Here is a 23,181-nt window from a genome sequence, read left to right on the forward strand (position 1 = left end):
AATTGTTCTGGCACTTGTTAAGGTGGTAAGAAAGACTTTATTCAGGGCCATTGCAATAGGGGAGAGAGATTGGGCTTGATTTTGAATGCAAGGACAGTGGGGGTTTGGAGCCAAGGAGCAGGGTAAAGGGGTTGGTGGTGGCAAATCACTAAGAGGAGATATCAAGAATGGGTGAATTTTTGCTAAACTGACTTGATAGGGTTCTTGCTGGAGGCTGGCCAGGATGATCAGATATCAAGAGTGGGGAGTGTCTCTAAACCAACTTAGCAGCATGCTTGGTAAAACTGGACTCTGCAGGATGGACACAGATGCCCAGGGCTGAAGCCTGGGTGAGAAGAGGCTCGGAAGAGCCTGAGTAGAGTTTGGTCAAGGACGGAAGCTTTGTCACTAGCAGCCCAGTGCCTTGTCTGCTTTTCTCTTTTAGTGTCTCCAGCTCCTACCGCAGTGCCTGGCAAGTGGTAGATCCTCAGTAAGTATTTTTAAGAATGAATAATGATGGATCTTCCTGGAAGATACTTTGGGGTGGGAGAGCCTCCCTGATGCATAGTCATGCTCCCCCTTGGATGTGCACTCCCCCAAAGCTTGGGCTGTGGGCTGCTGCTGGCCTGGAGGCTGGAGGAGGCCCTGACTTGCCCCAAGGAGCAGAGGTCATTGGAGCCAGAAGGTGGAGCAATTCTACGAGCCATGTGCGAAGCTGATGGCTGTGACCCAAAGGGTGTCTGGAGGATCTCCAAACCCTTTGAACCAGAAATTGCTCCTGAAGGATGATGTTTGAGAACCAAGGATGCTGGAGCAGGCCTGAGCTTGGAGGAGGAAGAGAGGACTTGAGCTGGCAGCAGTGGCTTAGAGCAGACCCTAAGCCTGACTTGCTGGGCGTGGCGGGCCAGAGTGCTGGGGGTGCTGGCTGAGTTGGGGGCTGGGTGGAGCAGGGGGCCGTGGGGGCCTGACTGAGTGGGACCAGGAAGACCCCACCCTCCCCCACCGTCCCCCCTCCCTCCCTGCATGTGTTCTTCACAGGGCCTGCCTCGTGCACCACAAGTCAGCAGAATGTTGGGGCCTCCTCTCTCCTCCCCTCTGGCTTTGACCCTGCTGGCCAGACTGAGGACTGCCCTGCTGAGCATCAGCGGGAGCACATCTCCTGTGCCTTCCTGGACTCTTCCTGCTCTCGTGGCTCCTGTCCCAAAAGAGCATGGCTCTGGGGTGTCTTTGTTTTCTGTTAACTAGACGGGAACCAGGGAAGCAATGTCAGAACCAGCTGTGTCTGCAAATTCTGGCACCAACAATGGCAAATAAGCCGTGTCCTGTGTTCTCCAATTTGTCCTGGTCATTCAGGTCTAGGGGCTGGTCTGGGGACAGCTGATACCTCCCTGTCCAGCTTACCTGCTGATCCCAGTTTCCTTCCCAGCATCCTAGTGCTCAGTCTCCCACCTGTGACAGGATGGCCCTGCCCCTTTCTCACGTATGTGTCCTCAGAGCAGCTCTGTCCTTGGCTCCTACCTACATCCTCCTCCCCTAAAGTGCCTGGGTGCTCCTGGATTCCTGGATCCAGACAGTGTGATGCTCATGACTGTGCTCAAGGCTAGGGAGGGAGGAAAGGCGGGAGACCAGAGAAGTGGGGCCCGAACATCTGCATGGTGGCAATAACTCCAGCAATAAAAGTACCAGTTAGTATTTATCGGAGCTGTGTGCTCAGCATTGTGCCTGGTGCTTTACGGACATTATTTCATTTAATCCTCACAGCAATATGAGGTAGGAACCTTTACTGTCCCTCTTTATAATGAGGACACTGAGGTTGGAGAGGTTAAACAATTTGCCCTCAGCTGCACAAACAGATGAGGTGGAGTTTGGGTTTGAACCCAGGCATTCTGACTCCCGTGCGTATGCTTAACCATTCTGTGCTGTCGAGCCTTTTACATTGTGGCCGTTCACGCCTCATCCAGTACCATCTTTCTCTCTCCTGCTCTGATGCTCTGATCTATAGCCCCTCATTCCACAGTCACAGGAACCAGTTGAGGCAGGGTGGTTATTAGTCCCATTTTGTGGATAAGGATGCCACAGCTGGAGAAGTGAAGTGACATGCCCAGGGTCGCACAGCTAGTCCTGCAGGGTCCAGACGTCACGGAGACCTGCGCCAGGTGCAGGGCCCTTCCCTCTAAAGAGGCAGCACCTGTCGTGAGGCAGGGAGGCGTGGGGCCAATGATTGCTCATTTTGCGGAGGTGAGAGGAGAGGGATGTGGGGCCTGCGTCTGTGGTTCCTAGGAGTGCAGAGCTGACGCTGCTGTTCTGCTTGGCTCACACGGGGCTTAGTGAACACTTGGCCGGAGCAGTTGAGGATCAGTGAGCAGAACCTTTAGGAATCTTCTGCTGCTGCTTTAGCCATAAAACCAGTACTAAACCTCAGGCATATGTATTACAACCAATAAAGCTGTTTCCATCCCCCGTCTTTTTCCGAGCCAGTGGCGCTCCTGACCCTGAAAAATGGTCCCAGTGCTTGGGCAGTGGTTTGAAGGAACTGCTCTTGTGTCAAGACATGGAGAGGAAGTAAAAAAAACTGACTTCTTTCTCAATTAGAGGTGTATTCTGAGCATGGCTTTAGGGAATTCGCAGGAAGGCTTGTGGTGAGTTTTTTGTAAAAGCCTGCTTCCCTGGGGAGGTATTTATTTTGGGTCAGAAATGCTCCTGTTTGTTTCTTTCTCACTAACATTCACTGGTGGCACCAAAAGCTACCCTATCCAGGTAACATCTTAGGTCACAGCAGCAACAGTTTCAGATATTTTGCAAGTGGAGTACATTCGTGTCCCAGAGTTGCCTTCACTAATTACTTAGGTGACTTAAAACAGTAGGAATTATATTCTTTCACAGTTCCGGAAACTGGAAGAGTGAACTCAAGGCAGGGCCCTGGGCCCTCTGACAGCTCTAGGGAAGAAGCTTCCCTGCGTCTTCCAGCTTCTGGTGGTTCCTGTCAATCCTTGGTGCTCCTTGGTTCGTAGCTGCATCACTCCCATCTCTGTGTGTCCTTTTCTGTGTCTTATAAAGATACTGTCCCTGGATTTAGGGCCCCTAATCTAGTGTGACCTCGTTTTAACTGATCATATCTGCAGAGACCCTATTTCCAAATAAGGCCACATTCTGAGGTTCTGGGTGGACATGACTTTGAGGGGGACACTATTCAACCCACAGCATGGAGAAATCAAGAGAGGTGGTGTCCAGGTGGTCCTGCTGCAGCTCAGAGTTTGCACACCTGGTGACAGGGTTGTGCCTTTGATACATGGGCTTGTAGGCAGAAATTCTGGGGGGCTCAGGCCACGTGCCCTCCCGTTAAAAAACTTTGGACAGCTTTTCCTAGTGTCCACTCGCTCTCCAGGGTGGGTTAACCCGAATTCATCCTGGCTTCCTGGTCTGACTAGCCAGGATTCCTGGTCTTTTCTCCTGCTGCTTCTGACCACTGACTTCATTTGGGTCAATTAGCAGCCTTGCAGCAAAAAACCCCAGAAGATTGTCAGCCCCCCGTTTACTCCTCCGTGTGCACACCTGACACTGCTTTCACATGCACTGACCTGTCTCATCAGTGTCCCCCTTGGTCACAGCCCTTTGTTAGATTGTGAGACCACAGCAGCAAATGCGCTGAGTTCTGCAAATCATGTAGAGGCTACATCACCAACAGAGCAGCTGGGCCCAGTGGGGTCTCACCACACAGGTCTTCTTCCCTGAGCTGGTTAGATGAGTCCCCTGCAGGTGGGATTCTTGGCCAATTCTGCTCTTAGCCTCATCCCCTCCCACTGTCTCTCACGGTCACTGGGCTTCAGCTGCCGGGGACTTTCTGGGCCTCACCCCTGCCAACCTTGTTCCTCATGAGGCGCTCTGCAGTATAACTTCCTTCTCCTGGAACTTTTCCATGTCTGGCTCCTGGCCATTTGGTTTCTCAGCTGAAATGGCACCTCCTCCGAGAGGCCCTCCTTGACCACCCTCCTCCACCAATTCACATCACCCTGTTGTACTTTCTTCACATAACTGAGCATTTTCAGATCTCTTTCTTGTTTATTTGTTGATTCTCTCCCCTGCCTCCATCTGTGAGGACAGGGACCTTATCTTCTTGCTCACTGCTGTATTCCAAAGCCGACAGCAGTACCAGGTACATCGTAGGTGCCTCGTAGAGTTTTGGGGCATCTTCAGTAATGCAACACTTTATTTTTACCATTGCAAGTCAGAGAGAGGCAACACACCGTGCTGCGTGGAGCATTATCTGGTTAGGATTCGGAGACCTGGGTCCTGGGTGGGCTGTTACTCACCCATTGTGCCCCTGCGAGGACTTCTTTCCAACGCTCAGTTCCCCGAACTGTACAGCAGGGGCACATCCCTCTCCAGTGCATGGAGTCCTTGGGCAGATCAAATGTTGCAGTGAGATAATGTGATACAAATGCAAGATCGTGAGGCTTCAACCAGTAAAGATCTTTCAGAGACCACAGAACACGGTGGAGCGAACACAGGGGAGAAGCTGTTCCAGAGAAAAGAGGCTTTTCTGAATGCTAAACTCTCTGATAGGGTAGCCCTGGGGACTCATTAGCTAATGGAGGTTGAATTTTCTCTTATTTCTTACTCTTCCAGGAAGGTATTTTGCCATGGTAGAGCATAGTTATTTTTAGCAACATAACTGTTTCAGACAAGCAAGATAACATTTAATCTCCTGATTATAAATGCTGGGGGCCTAAAGAAGCCTTCTTGAGATGCTCTGTAGAGGATTTCTATAACTTCTCGCCTCTTGAGGTGGGTCCAGGCTGCTCTCCACCCTGGGGATGTGGCCCGATGGGATGGAGGCTGTCTAGAATGAGGGTGACCTACGCCCAGCTGACGGTGCTACAGGCGGGTCTCTAGTCCCTGGTGAGGCCCCTCGCAGGGGCTTCATGTGGCCAGTGAATTGTTGATTCAGGATCCTAGGGCAGGGGCGGGGGTCAGGACCTGGGGAGCAGCTGGCGGGTTTGAGTCAGGACCTTTGGGGTCGAGTTAGCCTAAGCCTAGTGGTGGCAGGGACACGCCCAGTGTTCACAGAAACAGCTTCATATCGAGTGTGTGTTTCTCTGCTTGTAGCTCCCTTCCTTTTTCAACTTCTGGGTGGACTCCTGGGACCCCGGGTCTTTCTCTCCTGGAGTCTCCAGCTCTGCACACCGCTAGGTCCTGGCGTCTGACTGTCTCCCTCTGGAGCAGTGTCTCACCCACAGCCCAGCCCCAGGCAAGGTCACAGACAACCTGGCTGTGCAGCTTGTGGAAGACCCAGTTCTCTTGCTTTGTTTCCACTGTTCTGCTGCTGCCTCTTTTCTAGCCTTTTCTGTGCTCCCTCAGACCTCCACTTCAAAAGCTTAGCGAGAAAACAAGAAGGGGAGATACCCCATGAAGGAAAATGAAACAGAGGCTCTGAATATAAATTCAACCTGTAAATTTGACAACTTTGATGAAACTGGTTAGTTCCTTAGAGTTACAAACTTCTCAAAGTTCATGTAATAGGAAATAGATAACCTGACAGTCCTAAATCTATTAATGAAGTTGAATTTTAAGTTTAAACTTTCCCATTAAAAAAAAAAAAAACTCTAGGTTTTAGGAAAACAAAACCTAGGAGAAAATCTTTGTGGCCTGAGAAGTTCTTAGATCCAACACCAAAAGTACAATCAGTCAAAGAAAAACTGATAAATTGGATAAACTGATAAAAGTTAAAATGAAGAACTTTTACTCTGAGAAATATCCTGTTGAGAATGAAAAGACAAGATACAGAATAGAAGAAAATATTTGCAATTTGCATAACTGACAAAGGACTTGAATCCAGAATATATAAAGAACTCTTAAAAATCATCAATAAGAAAGCAAACGTAAATTTTTTTAAAAAGATGGACAACTGATTTGAACACATGCTTTACCAAACAAGAGATACAGATGGCCATTAAGCCCATGAAAAGATGCTCAACATCATTAGTTACTGGAGAAATGCAAATTAAAACTATAATTTATAAAATTATTAATTATAAAAATATAATTAACCCTACATACTTTTTGGAATGGCTAAAATAGAGAAACCCAAACTGATAATACTAAGTCTCTATCATCAGAAAGCTCCCATGAAGTACCCATCACCTCATGGAGCAGGAAGGTGTAGGCTGCATTCTGGCCTTCCTTCATGCCTTCTTCCAGGTCAGAACCTGAGGTGGGCAGTGGGTACCCGCTCTCAGACTCATTCAGCAGCTCGGAACCCCCAGGGCTCCTCTCCTGCTGCTTTAAAGCACCAGCTGCCTTTGTTGCTTTCAGCTCAGACCTGTCTCCTGGCACTTTGGGGAACTTCTATATGCCGCACCAGGAGTTGTGGAGTTCTAACGCTATCCAGAGACTGACTTCCAGTTCACTGGATCAAAACATGGTGAATTGTCTTTATAATTAGGTAGATCATGGGCTGAAAGGTTGCTTTTCTCAACCTCATGGGAGCTAGGAGTCCTGCTTGGTTTGCATTTGTATCAGGGTGGATGTGGATGTGAATGTTGAACACACAATGTTCATTAAGATTTGTAGCTGGGAGATAAATCATGTCTCAACAGATTCAGTTTCTGCTCTTCAGCCCCCATATCCAACAATGGGCATGTAGAATGAAGTGAACAGTTTAACTGAAGCACATAAAAAACCTGGGGCTTTTAGACAATGTGAAGTCAGTATGAAGGCAGGAATGTGATGTGTCCACAAAAAAAAGCTAATGCTATCTGGTTACATTAACAGAGGTATAGTTTAGAGAACAGAGGAAGTGATTGATACATTTACTCTCCGTGCCCCCTGACCTCACATTGAGTATGATGTTTAGTTCTGACAGTCACATTTTATTTTATTTTATTTTTTAACTTACTTTTAATTGAAGTATAGTTGTGTTAGTTTCTGGTGTACAACATATTGATTCAGTTATACATATATATTCTTTTTTCATGTCCTTTTTCATTATAGTTTATTACAAGATATTGAATATAGTTCCCTGTGCTCTATAGTTAGACCTTGTTGTTTATCTATTTATATGTAGTAGTTTGTATCTGCTAATTCCAAACTCCTAATTAATCCCTCCAACCCCCTCGCTTCTACCCTGGTAACATAAGTTTGTTTTCTATGTCTGTGAGTCTTTCTGTTTTGTAAATAAGTTCATTTGTATCATATTTTAGATTCCACATATGAGTGATATCATATGATACTTATCTTTCTCTGTCTGACTTACTTCACTCAGCATAATCATCTCTGGGTCCATCCATGTTGCTGCAAATGGCATTATTTCATTCTTTTTTATGGCTAACAGTATTCCATTGTGTGTGTATATCTCATCTTCCCATTCATCCTGACAGTCAGGTTTTAATACAGACATTTACAACCTGTAATGTCAGTGAAGGGCAATCAGGATGATGAGGCAATTCAGTGCCAATTAATATAAATAAAGTTTGGAGAGATTGAGCCTGAAGAAGAAAGATTTGCTGTGTTCACAGTAGCTGGCAGTGCTTAAAGGATTCTTTGTAGGAGAGTGATTTGACTGTCCTCTGTGCCTCTGAAGCAGTGCTGTACAATAGAACTTTCTGTGATGATGGTAATATTTTGTATCTGTGCTGTTTAACTAGATAAATGTGATTTCGAGCAATTAAAATGTGGGGATTGAATTTTAAATTTAATTTTAACTAATTAAAATTTAATTTAAATAGCCAAATGTGGCTATTGTATTGGACTGTGCAGCTCTAGAGGGCAAATAAAAGAACAGAACAGGAGTTGGCAAATGTTTTCTGTAAAGGGCAAGATAGTAACTGTTTTGGGCTTTGCGGGCCATATGGTGTCTGTTGTAGCTACTCAACTCTGTCATCATAGGGTGAGAGTATAGGCGATGTATAAAAGAACCTGTGTGTCTTTGTTCTGTAAAACGTTATCTATGGGAACTGAAATTTGAATGTAATATGATTTTTACATGTCACAAAGTATTACTCTGCTTCAATTTTTTTCAACTGTTTTAAAAGAGTAAAAATCATTCTTAGCTCACAGGTTGTACAGAAATGGGTGGCAGGCTGGATGTGGCCTGCGGGCTGTGGTTTGCTAACCCTGGCTTAGAATGTGGGTGGGAGCCTTGGGGAGTCATATGTGTAAGTTCAGTAGAGGAAGGTGATGATTAATTAGTGGGAGCCAGGGATGGAATGAGCATCTTCAGTAAGTGGTGAGTTTCTTGTTACTAAAGGGCTTAAGTAGAGGCTGGATAATTAACTCTCTGGCAAGGGATGAAACAGAAATGTGTCTATTTAATACAAGTTATATTAGAATTTTCCCCTAATTCTGTAGGCATATTGCATCAGAATGCCATGTGACTGCTTTAAAATCATACCTGCTTTTTAGAGGAAAGTAAGTTGTTTTCCCCCACTTTGTACTTACTCTCAGCCCCATGTTGCTGGAATGGGGACATTTGAGGTTGGAGAAGGGTGCCAGCTTCTCTGGGACGTGCCTTCATGGGGGAGTTGGTTATGTCCATCTGTATGCAGCCCAAGAGAGGACCTAAGACCTCCACATCCTAAGAGAGGACTCTCTACTGGCCAGATGCCACCTTGCTCGGTCTTGGAGTTTCCTTTCTGGGCACAAGGTGGCTGGGGTCAGGAAGCTTCACGTCTAGTTAGCTCTTTCTGCAGATGGGTCTTACCTCAGTCTGTGACTGGTGAAAGTCACCACCGATACTCTGCCCTTCAGACAAATGGGGAACTCATTGCTCTCTGGGGAGCTCCGAGCCTCTGTCCAGAATGACCTTGAAAACCCCAGTCCAGTGGACCCAGTTGTGACAACTTGACTGTCCAAGAACTTACTGTCCAGCCTGTGGAAGGCTAGAGATTGGGTTATTTCTATTCCTGTCAACTGTTTCTTGATTTTCTCTTCTTCCTTTTGCTTGACTTCTAGCCCTTTAACTTCTAATCAACATCTCTGCCAAGATAAAGAAACATGAAAAAATAAACAGCTTTTTCCTTAAGGGGGAAACTGAAAGTGCTAGTTTGAAGTTTTAAATTTTTTTGTGCCTTCATCCAACCCCCAATCTGCCCTCACCGTAATAGAGTTTTTTTCTACATCTTTGTGAGGCACAGGAAACTTAAAAAAATTTTACTTTGGGGATTTAAACAATTGAGATATATTTGACATACAGCACTGAGTATGTTTAAGGTGTACAACATACTGATTTGCTACATTGATATTGCAATATGGTTAGCAGACACCTCTGTCCTATAACATAGTTATTTCTTCTAGTTTTGGGAACAGTGTAGATCTAGTCCCTTAGGCTGTGGAGAACAGGGAGCTCTCCTACACTGTTGATAGGAATGTAATTTGGTGCTGCTGTTATGGAAAACAGTATGGAGATTCCTCAAAAAGCTGAAAATAAGCCTACCCTGTGATCCAGCAATCCCACTTCTGAACATATATCCAGGGGGAACTTAAATTCGAAAAGATGCAGGCATCCCAATGTTCACAGCTGTACTATTTACAATAGCCAAGACATGGGAGCAACCTAAGTGTCCATTGACAGATGACTGGATAAACAGGATGACTGGATAAAGAAGCACACACATACACATACAGTGGGATATTACTCAGCCATAAAAAAGAATGAAATCATGCTATTTGCAGCAACATGGATGGACCTAGATATTATCATATTGAGTGAAGTAAGTCAGAGAAAGACAAATATCATATGATATCACTTGTATGTGGAATCTAAAAAAATGACACAAAAGAACTTATTTACAAAACAGTAATAGACTCACAGACATAGAAAACAAACTTATGGTTACCAGGGGGGAAGGGGAGGGTGGAGGGATAAATTAGGAGTTTGGGATTTGCTGATACTACTATATATATAAAACAGATAAACAACAAGGTCCTACTGTGTAGCACAGAGAACTATATTCAGTATCCTGTAATGGCCTATAGTGAAAGAATATGAAAGAGAATATATATGTATGTATAACTGAATCACTGTGCTCTACACCAGAAATTAATACAACATTGTAAACCGTCTATATGTCAATAAAAATAAGTACATTTTAGAAAATTAAAAAAAAAAGATCTAGTCTCTTAGTAAGTTTAATGCTTATAATATGTTTTGTTGTCTTTAATCACTGTACTGTGTACTAGGTCTCCTGGACTTACCTGCTAGTTGTATCTACCTTAAACAACGTCCCTCTCATTCCTTATTGTGGGGATTTTTAAGCGTATGCAGGGTAGACAGAAGAGTGCAATCAACCCCAAGTGCCCATCACCAGCTTTGACAGTGACCGACTCCTGGCCAGTCTTGTGTCATTGATACCCTCCTCCTGCCTCCAGTGTTATTTTGGATCAAATCTACAGGAAGCTTTTGACATGGTGTATTGACTCACTTTTCGCACCAACATCTCAATTCTGTGTGTTCTATTTCAGATAATTGCCTTTGATGAGTTAAGGACAGATTTTAAGAGCCCCATCGACCAGTGCAACCCTGTTCATGCGGTAAGTAGTGGGTACTGGTGGCCGGAAGGGTGTTGTCCCCACGGGCCACCCAGGGCCTGTGAAGGAGGGCGAGGTTTCGATGAATAGGATTAGTGAGGCACATACCTGGCCCTGACTGCATCTCCACACCTGGCTCAGGGTGGTTGCCCCCGAGGCCTGCTGAGGTCTGCAGGTCAAGTGTGGCCACTCTAATACGCAGTGGGAAAGGTCTGCCCGCTGTGGCTGTGGGGTCCTTAAGGCCCCATGTTACTGGTTTTTGGCCTTGCATCCTTGAACAAGGAGACAGGCTCCAGGGTGTGGGAGCATCACTGTGGTCCACCCAACTCTGCACTTTCCCAGGTTTCTCAGAGGGACACTTGCAGGGGGGTTGATGTACACAGCTCCTTGCCCCATATCTATCGGCCAGGAGGCATTCATCTTGGGAGGCTCTGTGGGCTTGAAGTCAGCTTGCTTCCCCCAGGGAACGTGATGCCGTCTGATTGTCCGTTCTGGGTTCAGTATGTGAAAGACCTCCTTGCCCTAGCACCTGTTGATCCCAGAGACCCACTGCTCTGTCTGGCTGGCCGGGCTGCGCGTGCTGCCCTCCCACGGGCCCTGGAATGGATGTAGAGAGAGACGTCGCTGCAGGGAGAGGAGGAGGACCTCACTTCTGTTGAGTGGGGTGGGTGTTGGCTCTCTGCTCCTCTGGTCAGAGACAGGCACCAACCACGCCTGTGGACAGAGCCTTTTCCAGACTCATCCCAGACCTGCCCGTGGAGTCTGTGTCTCAGTCTAAGCTCGATGGGCCTGCACTGAGTTGCAGTTCTTTCCAGGCCCTGGTTTTCAGGGCTAAGGCAAGTTTTTGTTTGAATAGTTCTGTTGATATTTTCAGCCAGAAGTTGTGGTGAGAACACCAGGATTTACTAGTGTGAATATACATATGTATATTATGAGTATTACTGTGACTATTAACCTGGAAGGCTATGATAGCATTCTTTAGTGACTGGGACAGAGAGGTCTGTTCTCCTCAGCTGCAGGCCCCCTGAAGAGGCTATGCTCTTTGGGAGATCCCAGAAGACCAGGGGAGCAGGCCTCCATAAAGTACAGGGCTGTTACTGGAGTTGTGAGTTTTTTTTAAATTGAAGTTTAGTTGATTTACAATGTTGTGTTAGTTTCTGGTGTACAGCAAAGTGATTCAGTCATATATATATATATATATATATATATATATATATATATACACACACACACACATATAGATATATATTCTTTTTCATTATATGCTATTACAAGCTATTGAATATAATTCCCTGTGCTATACAGTAGAACTTTGTAGTTTATTTTATGTATAGTAGTTTTTATCTGCTAATCCCAAACTCCTAATTTATCCCTCCACCTACCCTTCCCCTTTGGTAACCATAAATTTGTTTTCTATGTCTGTGAGTCTGTTTCTGTTTTGTAAATAAGTTCTTTGTGTCATTTTTTTAGATTCTACATACAGATGATATCATATGATACTTGTCTTTCTTTGTCTGACTTACTTCACTACGTATGATAACCTCCAGGTCCATCCATGTTGCTGCAAATGTCATTATTTCATTCTTTATTATGGCTGAGTAGTATTCCATTGTATAAATATACCACATCTTCTTTATCCATTCATCTGTTGATGGACATTTAGGTTGTTTCCATGTCTTGGCTACTGTAAATAGTGCTGCTGTGAACATTGGGGTGCATGTATCTTTTTGAATTAGAGTTTCCTCTGGATGTATGCCCAGGAGTGGGATTGCTGGATATTATGGTAACTCTATTTTTAGTTTTTGAAAAAAATTTGTTTATTTTTTATATCTTATTTATTTCCATTATTGTATTATTTAACTATTTTATTTTGGTGTGGTGGCGGAGGTAATTAGGTTTATTTTTAGAGAAGGTACTAGGGATTGAACCCAGGACCTCATTCAGGCTAAGCATGTGCTCAACCACTTGAGCTATACCGTCCCCCCTGTTTTTAGTTTTTTAAGGAACCGTACTGTTTTCCATAGTAGCTGCATCAAATTACATTCCCACCAATAGTGTAGGAAGATTCCCTTTTTGGAGTTGTAAGTTTTTTTGAGTTTTTACTACATGCTAGGAAATTTTATATATGTATATATCCTATAATCCTTACAACTCTGCCCGGTAGGCACCATTATCCAAGGACTCAGAGCTCATGAGTGGTGAAGTCAGGATTGGAATTGAGGTCTGACTATGTTCTTACACCTATTCTGTGTTGTCCCTTTAAGAGATTTGGTGTTTTAATGCCTGATTTTATCATCCCTTTGGCATCCAATTCTTTGATTCAGTGAAATAGAGCCAAACTCTTTTCAAGTCAACTGAGTAAAGCAGAATTTTGTGGCAAGTTGGAAGAATCCCTAAGAACCACTTGAAAACCTACTATATCTTGTGAAACTTGTCACGATTAAAGCCCATTTTGTTTCCATCTGCCAGCCTCACCACCCAGCAATGAGAACTTGGCTCCACCAGGCCTGAAAGAATTGCACCCTGGGCCTCTTCCCTTTCTGGTTTTTGTGTTTGGCACCAGCATCACATACCTGGCTTATTAACATCTACCAGTTGCACGGAGCTGCTCTGGACCGAGAGGGCGCTTCTGTCTTGGAAGGCCAGGGAGTCAAGGGCCTGCTTTCCTTCCTCCTGGTGGATTGGTCTCAAATTAGAAAGTGGCTCACTTAGAACAACCGTAGTTTCTTGTGTGATCCCAGGGTAAATGGTAGTGAATTAATGTGTCCTGCCTGTCAATTCCATCATGTGAATTCTACACTAGGGTGCAGGGGGTTGTTGAAACCATGAGACCGTTCATGGAGCCTGTTTCCAGGTTGCCATGGCAAGTTCCTTAGTTCAGAAAGAACAGAGAAAATTAGGACCAGCCCACATTCCACAGGGAGCTGCTGTGAAAAGTCAGTGTAGGAACAGAACCTGCACACAGTAGGTGTTCAATCCTATTTGTTGGTGAAAAAATGAAGGACTGTTGAAGGGTGAGGTTGTGGAGCAGAGAAGATGTTATTAAAGACACACTTCTAATTAGTTAATTAATTAAGGAATCTGGGCTTTGAAGGCCAGACATTTCATGGACAGACTGAAGCCCCTAGGTAAAGGACTCTTTGTGATTTAAAAAAGAAATCCATAAAAACCCTTAATGGGAGGGTATTAGACATTCCCCCAGGTTTTTATGTTCCTCCCTGGCAGGAACTTAAATGGTTTGGATGCCTCATTTAACTCATCTTTAAGCTCTTTGGGCCTCTGTAGAGCCTCTGGAGAAGCATTTCAAGGCTCAGGTGGCTTGAAAAAGCTACTTCACAGGTTGGTAACTCCAGCCCTGGATGGTCTTATGTTACAAACAGCTGCTAGTTGATACGATGCATTTCTAAATGAATGTGTGTGAGGTCTGCTGGTCCTTTGTATTTAAGATTCCCTAAAGTTCCAAATATTGTTGGGCCCTCCAGGTGGAACCCCTTCCAGGAGGTGGGAAGAAGGAGAAATGTTTTTACTCCTAGTTTCTTTTGTTAATCTTTTCCCTTTCCTTTTACTAGCTGGCGTTTAATGTCACTGTAAAGTAAGGAGAAATGTCCTTCTGAGGATCTAGCTTCCTGGGAGGGAGCTAGCATGTGTCCTGGACCCCCCTATTTCATGCCTGGTATCTCACACCTTTTCACATTTTTCTCCATTTAGGCAGGCTCGATGCCCAGCTGTATGTGTGTTTGCGTGTGCATGTGTGTGTGTATACACACATGTGTTGAAGAGGACATGGTCAGTCTTCCTAGCCACATGGACACTAATTTGTCCTGATGTGGGCTCTTTCCTCTGTGCTTAAAGGATGCACAGGAATCACTGTATTTATGATTTAATTAGGGGAAATTGAAGTGTCCCAGCCACCTGTCTTCTCCAGATCCATGAGGAATCTCATTATCATCACATCTACTGCAACCAAATTGCCTCGGTAATGAAGCACCAGGAAATGCCACAGCTGTGTTCAGAGTGGCTTCAAAAATCACAAAAGTCATTGCAAGAGCAGGAAGGCAGCACTTTGTGTGTGATGCGAGCATCATCGCCTGCCCAGCCACGGGGCATCTTTCCCTTGGCCCTGAGCCAGACTCTGGAAATGGACTTCAATGTTTTGAAAAATCTTAGCCTAGGGGCACTGCTGGTGTCTAATTGAGTGGGAAGATTGCTTTGTCTAAATACACTCACTTTAGAAAAATAAAACCAACAGGCAGAGAAGTTCCCCACATTACACACTAATCAGGCACATATGCTCCTCGAGACTCGAATGGGAAGGCCCCCCAAACCCACCTTGAGGCCCGACCATGGACTTTGGGACATTCAGTGAGCACATGGTGCCTGTTCTGCAGTTTGACTGTTTTACAGGGACATGAAAGCTGTAGAAAAAAGTACAGAAACCTCTGTTGGGCTGAGAGGGAAACTGAGCCCATGCTATTTGCTAGGAAGTTTCTGTTAAGAACAAATAACTGTGACAAGGAAGATGGAAAAAAGCTCGAAACTTTTTTTTTTTCAATTTTATTGAGAGTGTGTCTTTAAGGTACAAAGCATAACAACTTGACATATATATATTGCAAAATAATAGATTAACATCCATCATTTCATATAGATACAGAAGAAGAAAGATAAAGTTTTTTCTTTGGGATGAGAATTTTTAGGCTTTATTCAATTAGTGAATATGCCACATGGCGGTGTTAACTACAGTCATCCTGTAGTCTATCACATCCCCAGTACTTTTTAAACTTATAACTAGAAGTTTGTATTTGACCACCTGCCTTCAATTTTACCTCCCCTCTGATCCTCCACCTCTGCTAACCACAAACTTGATCTCTTTTTCTATAAGTTTTCTTTCTTTTTTTTAGATTTCACATGTAAATGAGATCATACAGTATTTGCCTTTCTCTGTCTGCTGACTTATTTCACTTAGCACAGTGCCTTGGAGGTCCATCTATGCTGTTACAAATGGCAGGATTTCCTTCTTTTTTTATGGCTGAATAATATTCATATATATATCACATCTTCTTTATCCATTCATCTCTCAGTGGACATTTAAGTTGTTTCCATGTCTCGGCTATTGTAAATAACCTTGCTATAAACATGGGGGTGCAGATATCACTATGACGTAGTGATTTTGTTTCCTTTGGATATACCCAGAAGTGGGATTGCTGGATCATGAGGTAGTTCTACTTTTAACTTTTTGAGGAACTTCCGTATTGGCTGCACCAATTTACATTCCCACCAACAGTGCACCAGGGTTCCCTTTTCTTCCACAGCCTTGTCAGCACTTATCTCTTGTCCTTTGGATGCTAGTCATTCTAACAGCAGTGAGGTGATAGCTCATTGTGGTTTTAATTTGCATTTCCCCCATGATCAGTGATAGCAAGTACCTTTTTATGCACCTGTTGGCCATATTATGTCTTCTTTGGAAAAGTGTCTGTTCAGTTCCTCTGCCCATTTTCAATTGGACTATTATTATTTTTTGCTTTTGAGTTGTATGTGCAGAAACTCTTGTTAGGTAAAGCCATGTGGGTGGGAACACACAGGCCATGTGCTGGAAGGGGTCTGTGGTGGGTTCTGTCTCCCCTACTTGGGGATGAATATGGGGCTTCTTGTGTTCTTTCAACAGAAAGTCTAACCTCACTTCTCTTTTCTTTCTTGTGTGCCCTGATAGAGGGAACGACTGAGGAACATCGAGCGCATCTGCTTCCTTTTGCGGAAGGTCAGTGCAAGAGCCCCCTCCCTGAGCGTGGATGGTCACATGGTCGTGGTGGTCACACAGGGAATGGGGCTGGTGAGGCTCGGTGCCTGCTTTGGTCCCGTCTCCCAAGGAAGGCGAATGGTGGAGGGGGAGGGGAGGTGGGAGCCAGTGATCCGTTCTTTGGAAACCTCCAGAGACAAGACGAGCTAATTAAAAGGGGTGGCCATCAATCAAAGTATCAGGACCACACTGGATATTTGCAAGTGCCCTCTGGTTGAATTTAGAGGTTCTTTATCTTTGCGTGATGATAGATGGCATTTACAGCTGGTGTTGCCTCCCAGCCTTTGTTCCTATCTGGTGCAGTGCTCCGAAATGCTCCTGCCTGGCTCAGAGAAGTTTTTAACTGGTTGTTGGGTTTCCTTTGAGGTTTCAACCTGCCACTTAGCTTTGCTGTTTGATTGACAGCATCATTGGGAGCGTCGGAGGGGTCGGATGGGAGATATTATTAAAGGGGGAGCTGAGCATTCAAAGAATTGCTCTGAATGGATGGGCAGTAGGTCACAGCTGCCCTCAACGCATTCAGGAAGCACACATGTGCACACATATTCATGTGTGCACTTCCAGCTTAAGCTTAGTATTTAGCATGACTCTGTGATGTAGCTGGGGGACCCCTGTGGCAGAGACACCAGTCTGTCACTCACCAGTAAGGAAAGCACATGGGTTTTTGCAGCAACGTGTGGAGAACAGCAACTTGCAGGTAAAACTTAGCCTTGAGCCAAGGACATCCCTGATCTCTGTCCAGAGCTATGGGCTACAGGCCACCTGTCCACCCCAAAGGAGTTTATGAGCCTTATGTGGATAGGAGAGAAACCAAACACCATGCCAACATTGATAGAAAGGAAACAATTTTGCAAGCTTTTGAAATTTTTCTGTATTTCAGTAATTGCACCTTTCATGGGGAGAAAGAGTGTAATCAAGAAGTCAGTTATTTTTCTAGCTAATTACATGTCCTTTAGTGCTTTCCAAGAAACTCAGTATGTTAGAGTTCCACTTCTCTGTCACAGTGGGGAAGTAACCTCGGATAATGAAAATACTAGTGATCCAAGGAATAAAGAATGATTAACAAAATAACATACGGCATTTGGTATTCAGGGTAATTCATGAATTTGTCGGTTATTCTCCCAGATAATATCTCGGACACCAATAACCCGCTCCAGCTGTCACTTTCATAGACTCTGGTTTGTACTTTAAGACTGACACCTGAGTGCCCTTCACACTCTAGGTCGCCCTTATCCACCATCCCGAGTGTACCATCCTGAATTCTCTGGCAGAGCAATCATCTATATCCATCACCTTTGAGCCTTGTTCATCCTTCTGTGTTGCTTGACCATTGACTCTGTCCAGACAGTGGTCAGTGGCCTGTGGCGGCCTCTGCCAGTGTCCTGCCCTGTAGCCCTGGACCTTTCAAAGGTCAGAGGCAAGAATATGAAGGGACACAGGCAGTGCAAGAATTAGCATCACCACTTGCAAATTTGCATGTAGTTTGCGTTACTCTCTGTAAAAAGTAGTCTGAGGTATTTTACTGCAGGAAGCACTGTCCTCCAAGGACCTTTGTTTTTCACCCTTTTCATTGACTCCTTCCCATGCTACTGCCTCTGCTGCTTCGGTGAACGCAGTTGCTCTTCCTCGTTAGTGAGAAATACCAGGGAGGGAAGTTCAAGGTCAACATCAGAGGACACGAAATGCTGACTTCAAGATTTTAGGGGTTGTAACTGCACCCGATCACAGGAAACCTAACGGTTTTCTGTCTCTCACGGGGAGGTGCACTGGGGCTGCCAGCCCCCCCCCCCCCCCTCGACTAACTGGAGGCAGAAATAAGCCACGTGCCTGCAGTTTCATTTCCTTGTGGCAACCTGCTCCTGTTCCAGTCCTCTTGCTGAAAGCACATCTTTCCTTTAGACACTCGGCCCTGTTAGTTCTCCACCTCTGTGTCTGTGCGCTGGGTGCCTGAAGAGGTCGTTTCTGTTGATGTCAGCATGCTTTCTTTCTGAATGTAATTGCAGATTGTTGGCCTTTCTGAGTATCTGGCCATTGAGAACTTGCTGTCCCCTTACACGTTGTTTTAGCTGAACTTGGTAACTCTCTGTATTCTCCCAGACACACCTAGGTCCTGGGCATGTGGGTCTGTCTCCTCCCACTAGAACGTAAGTTCTGGAAGGACAGCAACTTTGTACTGTTTGCAGTCACACCTAGTGACATAGAAGGTAGAATGTAGCTTGTTGAGATTGCTTAATAAATATTCATTAAACTAAATTGATGAATGAGTGCTAACTTTCTGATACTTCTGTAATCTAAATTCTTCTGGTTGAAACACTGGAATAATCAATAGTCTTTCCCTTCATTTTCTTTGTTTTTATTAATTTTTATTTTTTATTGAAGTATAGTTGACTTACAGTGTTTCGGGTGTATAGCAAAGTGATTCAGTTATACACACATATGTATGTATTCTTTTTCAGATTCTTTTCCCTTGTAGATTATTATAAGCTGTTGAATATAGTTTCCTGTGCTATACAAAAGGACCTTGTTGTTTATCTATTCTATGTATAGTTTTGTGTATCTGTTAATCCCAAACTCCTAACTTATCCCTCCCCCCTTTTCCCATTTGGTAGTCATAAGTTTGTTTTCTATGTCTGTGAGTCTGTTTCTGTTTTGTAAGTAAGTTCTTTTGTGTCATTTTTTTAGATTCCACATATAAGTTATATAATATGACATTTGTCTTTCTCTCTCTGACTTATTTCACTCAGTATGAAAATCTCTAGGTCCATCCATGTTGCTGCAAATGGTATTATTTCATTCTTTCTTATGGCTGGGTAGTAGTCCATTGTATACATATACCACATATTCTTTATCCAGTCATTTGTTGATGGACATTTAGGTTGCTTCCATATCTTGCCTATTGTAAATAGTGCTGCTTTGAACATTAGGCTTCAAGTGTCTTTTCGAGTTAGAGGTTTTTTTTTTTTCCTAGATATATGCCCAGTAGTCGGATTGCTGGATCACATGGTAACTCTATTTTTAGTTTTTTAAGGAACCTCCATACTGTTCTCATAGTGGCTGCACTAATTTCTTTTTTAAGTTGAAATATAGTTGATTTACAATATTGTGTTACTTTCAGGTGTACAGCATAGTGATTCAGCTTTTTCCTGATTATATTCCACTGTAGGTTATTACAAGATATTGAATATAATTCCCTGTGCTATACAGTAAATCCTTGTTGCTTATCTATTTTGTGTATTGTAGTTTGTATCTGTTGATCCATATTCCTAATTTGTCTCTCACCCCTGTCTCTCCCCTTTGGTAACCATAAGTTTGTTTTCTATGTCTGTGAATCTGTTTCTGTTTTGTAAATAGGTTAATTTGTATTTTTTTTAGATTCCACATATAAGTGATACTGTATAGTATTTGTCTTTCTCTGTCTGACTTACTTCACTAAGTAAAATATTTTCTAGGTCCATCCATGTTGCTTTAAATGGCACTACTTTACTATTTTTTATAGCTGAGTAGTATTCCGTTGTATAAATATACCACAACTTTTTTTAAAAATTGAAGTACAGTCAGTTACAATGTGTCAAGTTCTGGTGCATAGCAACCATAAGCGAAACAAAACAACAACCTATGTAATGGAAGAAATATTTGCAAATTATGTGACTGACAAAGGTTTAATTTCTAGAATATATAAACAGCTCATACAACTTAACAACAGAAGAACAAACAACCCAATCCAGAAATGGGCGGAAGACCTAAACAAGCTATTCTCCAATGAAGACATTTTACAACTTCTTTATCCAATCATCTGTTGATGGACATTTAGGTTTCTTCCATGTCTTGGCTATTGTCAGTAATGCTGCTATGAACATTGGGGTGCATGTATCTTTTTGAATTTGAATTTTGAGTTTCCTCTGGTTATGTGCCCAGGAGTGGGATTGCTGGATCATATGGTAAGTCTGTTTTCAGTTTTTTAAGGAACCTCCATACTGTTTTCCACAGTGGTTGCACCAACTTACATTCCCACCTACAGTGTAGGAGGGTTTCCTTTTCTCTACACCCTCTCCAGCATTTATTGTTTGTAGACATTGTGATGATACCCATTTCTGACCAGTGTGTGATGATATCTTATTGTGGTTTTGATTTGCATTTCTCTAATAATTAGCAATGTTGAGCATTTTTTCATTTGCCTGTTGGCCATCTGTATGTCTTCAAATGTCTGTTTAGGTCCTCTGCCCATTTTTTGATTGGGTTGTTTGTTTTTGTCTCTGTTGAGTTGTATGGGCTGTTTGTATGTTTTGGATATTAACCCCTTGTTGGTGGCATTGTTTGCAAGTATTTTCTCTCATTCTGTAGATTGTCTTTTTGTTTTATGGAAGGTTTCCTTTGCTGTGCAAAACCTTTTAAGTTTGATTAGGTCCCAGAATAGTCTTTTCATTTCTTCATTTCAGGTGTATCCATGATGTAGTACAAAACTTGTATTTTACCACATTTACTACTTACATCAGATTTGTATTTTAAAATCAAGTTTAACTCTGTATTTTATTTGTTTTTGACACAGAAGGTCTCTAACCTACAGTTTCTACTGTCCCATCTCTCTCTGTGTTTATGCCCTCTCCTCTCCTGGTAGTCTGTATTTTAACCTTATGAATAAATTCTCTCAGCCAATTCTGGTTCCTTCCACTAGAAAGTGGTGTAGGGTGGTGGTGAGGTATACAGGCTTCTGCTGCTTCCTGCCTGTGCCCTGATTATCTGTGTAACCCTCAGTGTGACCCTGAAGTGGGAGTGGTAAGTACAGCGCCCTCCTCATGGAGCTGTGAGAATTGCATGAGATAATACATGTACATATAGCTCAAAAATGCTCAGCACATACTAAATGTTATTGTTATTGTTATCCTGACTCTCAGCTGCTGCCTAAAACTTCTTATAACATCCCCAGGCACACTTTTGGTGCTGAAGCAAGCTGAAGTCGTCTTTGGCTGGTGGCAGCCCCCTTAGCGCTCCCTCCCATTTTCTTGGGGAAGTGTCATTTGATGTTTGAGCAGAGTCAGGGGGCAGGAAGGCCTGGGCCTCCCCTCTTCCTGGCTCATTCTGTTTCTGTTTTGTTTTTTTTTTTTAATTTTGGAGGGGAGGTAATTAGGTTTATTTATTTGTTTCTTTGTTTTTAATGGAGGTACTGGGGATTGAACCCAGGACATGCTAAGCACACACTCTACCACTGAGCTATACCCTCCCCACCTCCTGGCTCGTTCTGAATGGGCTTCTGAGTTCAGATTCCCAAGCCGTGAGTGGGGTGGTGGGGAGGGTGAATGGGTTTGCTTAGCATCACCACCTTCTGGAAACTGTACCTTCCAAGAAATTTCTTGGAACTCATCTCCTAAACACCCCTGAATGTGATGCATCTCAGCAGCTGATTGTTGTTAAACCACCTCCTCAGCTTTCTCAGGAGAAAGGAAGGGATTTTCAAAGTGGATCTGTTTTTAGCCTTGTAATTATCAGAAAATGTGTTCTTTGGGTAATTGTCTGAACGGCAGGATTCTTGTGTCGACTTGTGCTTCTGATTCATTTTTTATCATGGCGAAAGCCACTTGCCTCTTGTGCTGCCCTCCCCGCAGAGCGTGCTGTCACTCTGGAGGTCAGTGGGTAGCGTAGGTTTGGGAGCAGGGACAGTGTGGAGAGCAGACGTTGGTTAGCTGGATGCTCTCAGGCACACGAAGGGTCCTCGTGGGGAGGAGACTGATCAGGGCCTTCCGGTTGCATCTTCAAGTTCAGGGGATGGTTAGAGGAAATGAACTTGAGTGAGAGCCCGAGATTGGTATGAAAGTAAAGAGAAATTTTCTTCATAATTGGCTGTCATTTAACCTTGGGGTTGGTCATCCTAGGGACTAAGAAATGTTCACCTCCCTTAGACGGAGTTAGACAGACTGATACCTGAGATGGTTTTGAGTTAGACTGAGGCTACCCGAGATGGGGTACTTGGTTGCATAGTTGTGAGATATCCTTTCGGGCTTGATGAGTCTGTGATTCTCCATTTCACTTCCTAATTTCCCCAAGAGTGTGTAGTCTCACTGAAGGTTTTCTGACATTTGTGGATGTAAAAAGCTCTAGTGGATGGATAACTTTCACTCTCTATGGAGTAGTCGCAGTGGGAGTGAAAGAGAAAGATGAGTGGGTGGGGATTGAGGGTCTGTGAGGGTGTTGAGTTGATGGGGGCGATATAACCAGTCAGGCAGCAGGTGTTCCAAGTTTAATTCTGAGAAGAACAGGGTGGTGGTAAGGCCACAAGCGTAACCACTAAGGACCACTTATGCCCCTCCTGGTTTCATGCTTATCAGAACCACACCTCTGTCTTAGGGAGGCATCATGGTGTGAAGTGAAACCAAATGGTGTGAACCTGGATCCCCTGCAGAAATTCCACGATGTGGTTCTGAGAGCCAGGCTGGGGGAGCTGGGGAATCTGGATGTGACACTTTTCTAGGGCAAAGTCAGTTTGTTAAATAGGACAATTGTTCCTAATACTTCATGCTCCCCTATATCCAGGAATGGCTATATAATTTGCAGGGCCCTGTGAAAAACGAAAATGTGAGGCTCCATGACAAAAAGTTATTAAGAATGTTATGAAGCTGACAGCAGAGCATTCAGCCAAAGGTGGGGCCCTTCCGAGTGTGGGGCCCAGATGCATCTGCACAGGTGACATGTCCCTGAAGCTGGCCCTGCCTGTATCTGTGACCTTTGCCATATGATTTTGCAGTTTGTCCTGCTAGAAGCAAATTCCCCTCCCCGCTGATGCCAGACTCTGCCATGTGATGGGATTTGTCCACTGGAATGTGGGCAGGCATGTGAGCATGGACTGAGGCCTTAAGAGGTACTGGGTGTTTCTGCTCTCCCTTTTGCACTTC

At 44.0% G+C, this 23,181-nt stretch overlaps 1 protein-coding gene across 2 annotated transcripts in view; it reads left to right on the top strand.

Moving 5' to 3' along the window:
- The window catches only part of CNIH3 (cornichon family AMPA receptor auxiliary protein 3), a 98,551-nt gene that overhangs the window by 33,449 nt on the left and 41,921 nt on the right, over window positions 1-23,181 (top strand). Inside the window, exons 2-3 of one of the 2 annotated variants that reach the window (XM_010973966.3) lie at window positions 10,438-10,506; window positions 16,211-16,258. In XM_010973966.3, coding sequence (XP_010972268.1) covers window positions 10,438-10,506; window positions 16,211-16,258 — 117 coding nt within the window. The remainder of the gene's footprint in view (window positions 1-10,437; window positions 10,507-16,210; window positions 16,259-23,181) is intronic. The other variant, XM_045509472.2, reaches the window with a different exon arrangement.

The sequence above is a fragment of the Camelus bactrianus genome, chromosome 23, assembly GCF_048773025.1.
Source record: "Camelus bactrianus isolate YW-2024 breed Bactrian camel chromosome 23, ASM4877302v1, whole genome shotgun sequence".
Taxonomy (NCBI): Eukaryota; Metazoa; Chordata; class Mammalia; order Artiodactyla; family Camelidae; genus Camelus; species Camelus bactrianus.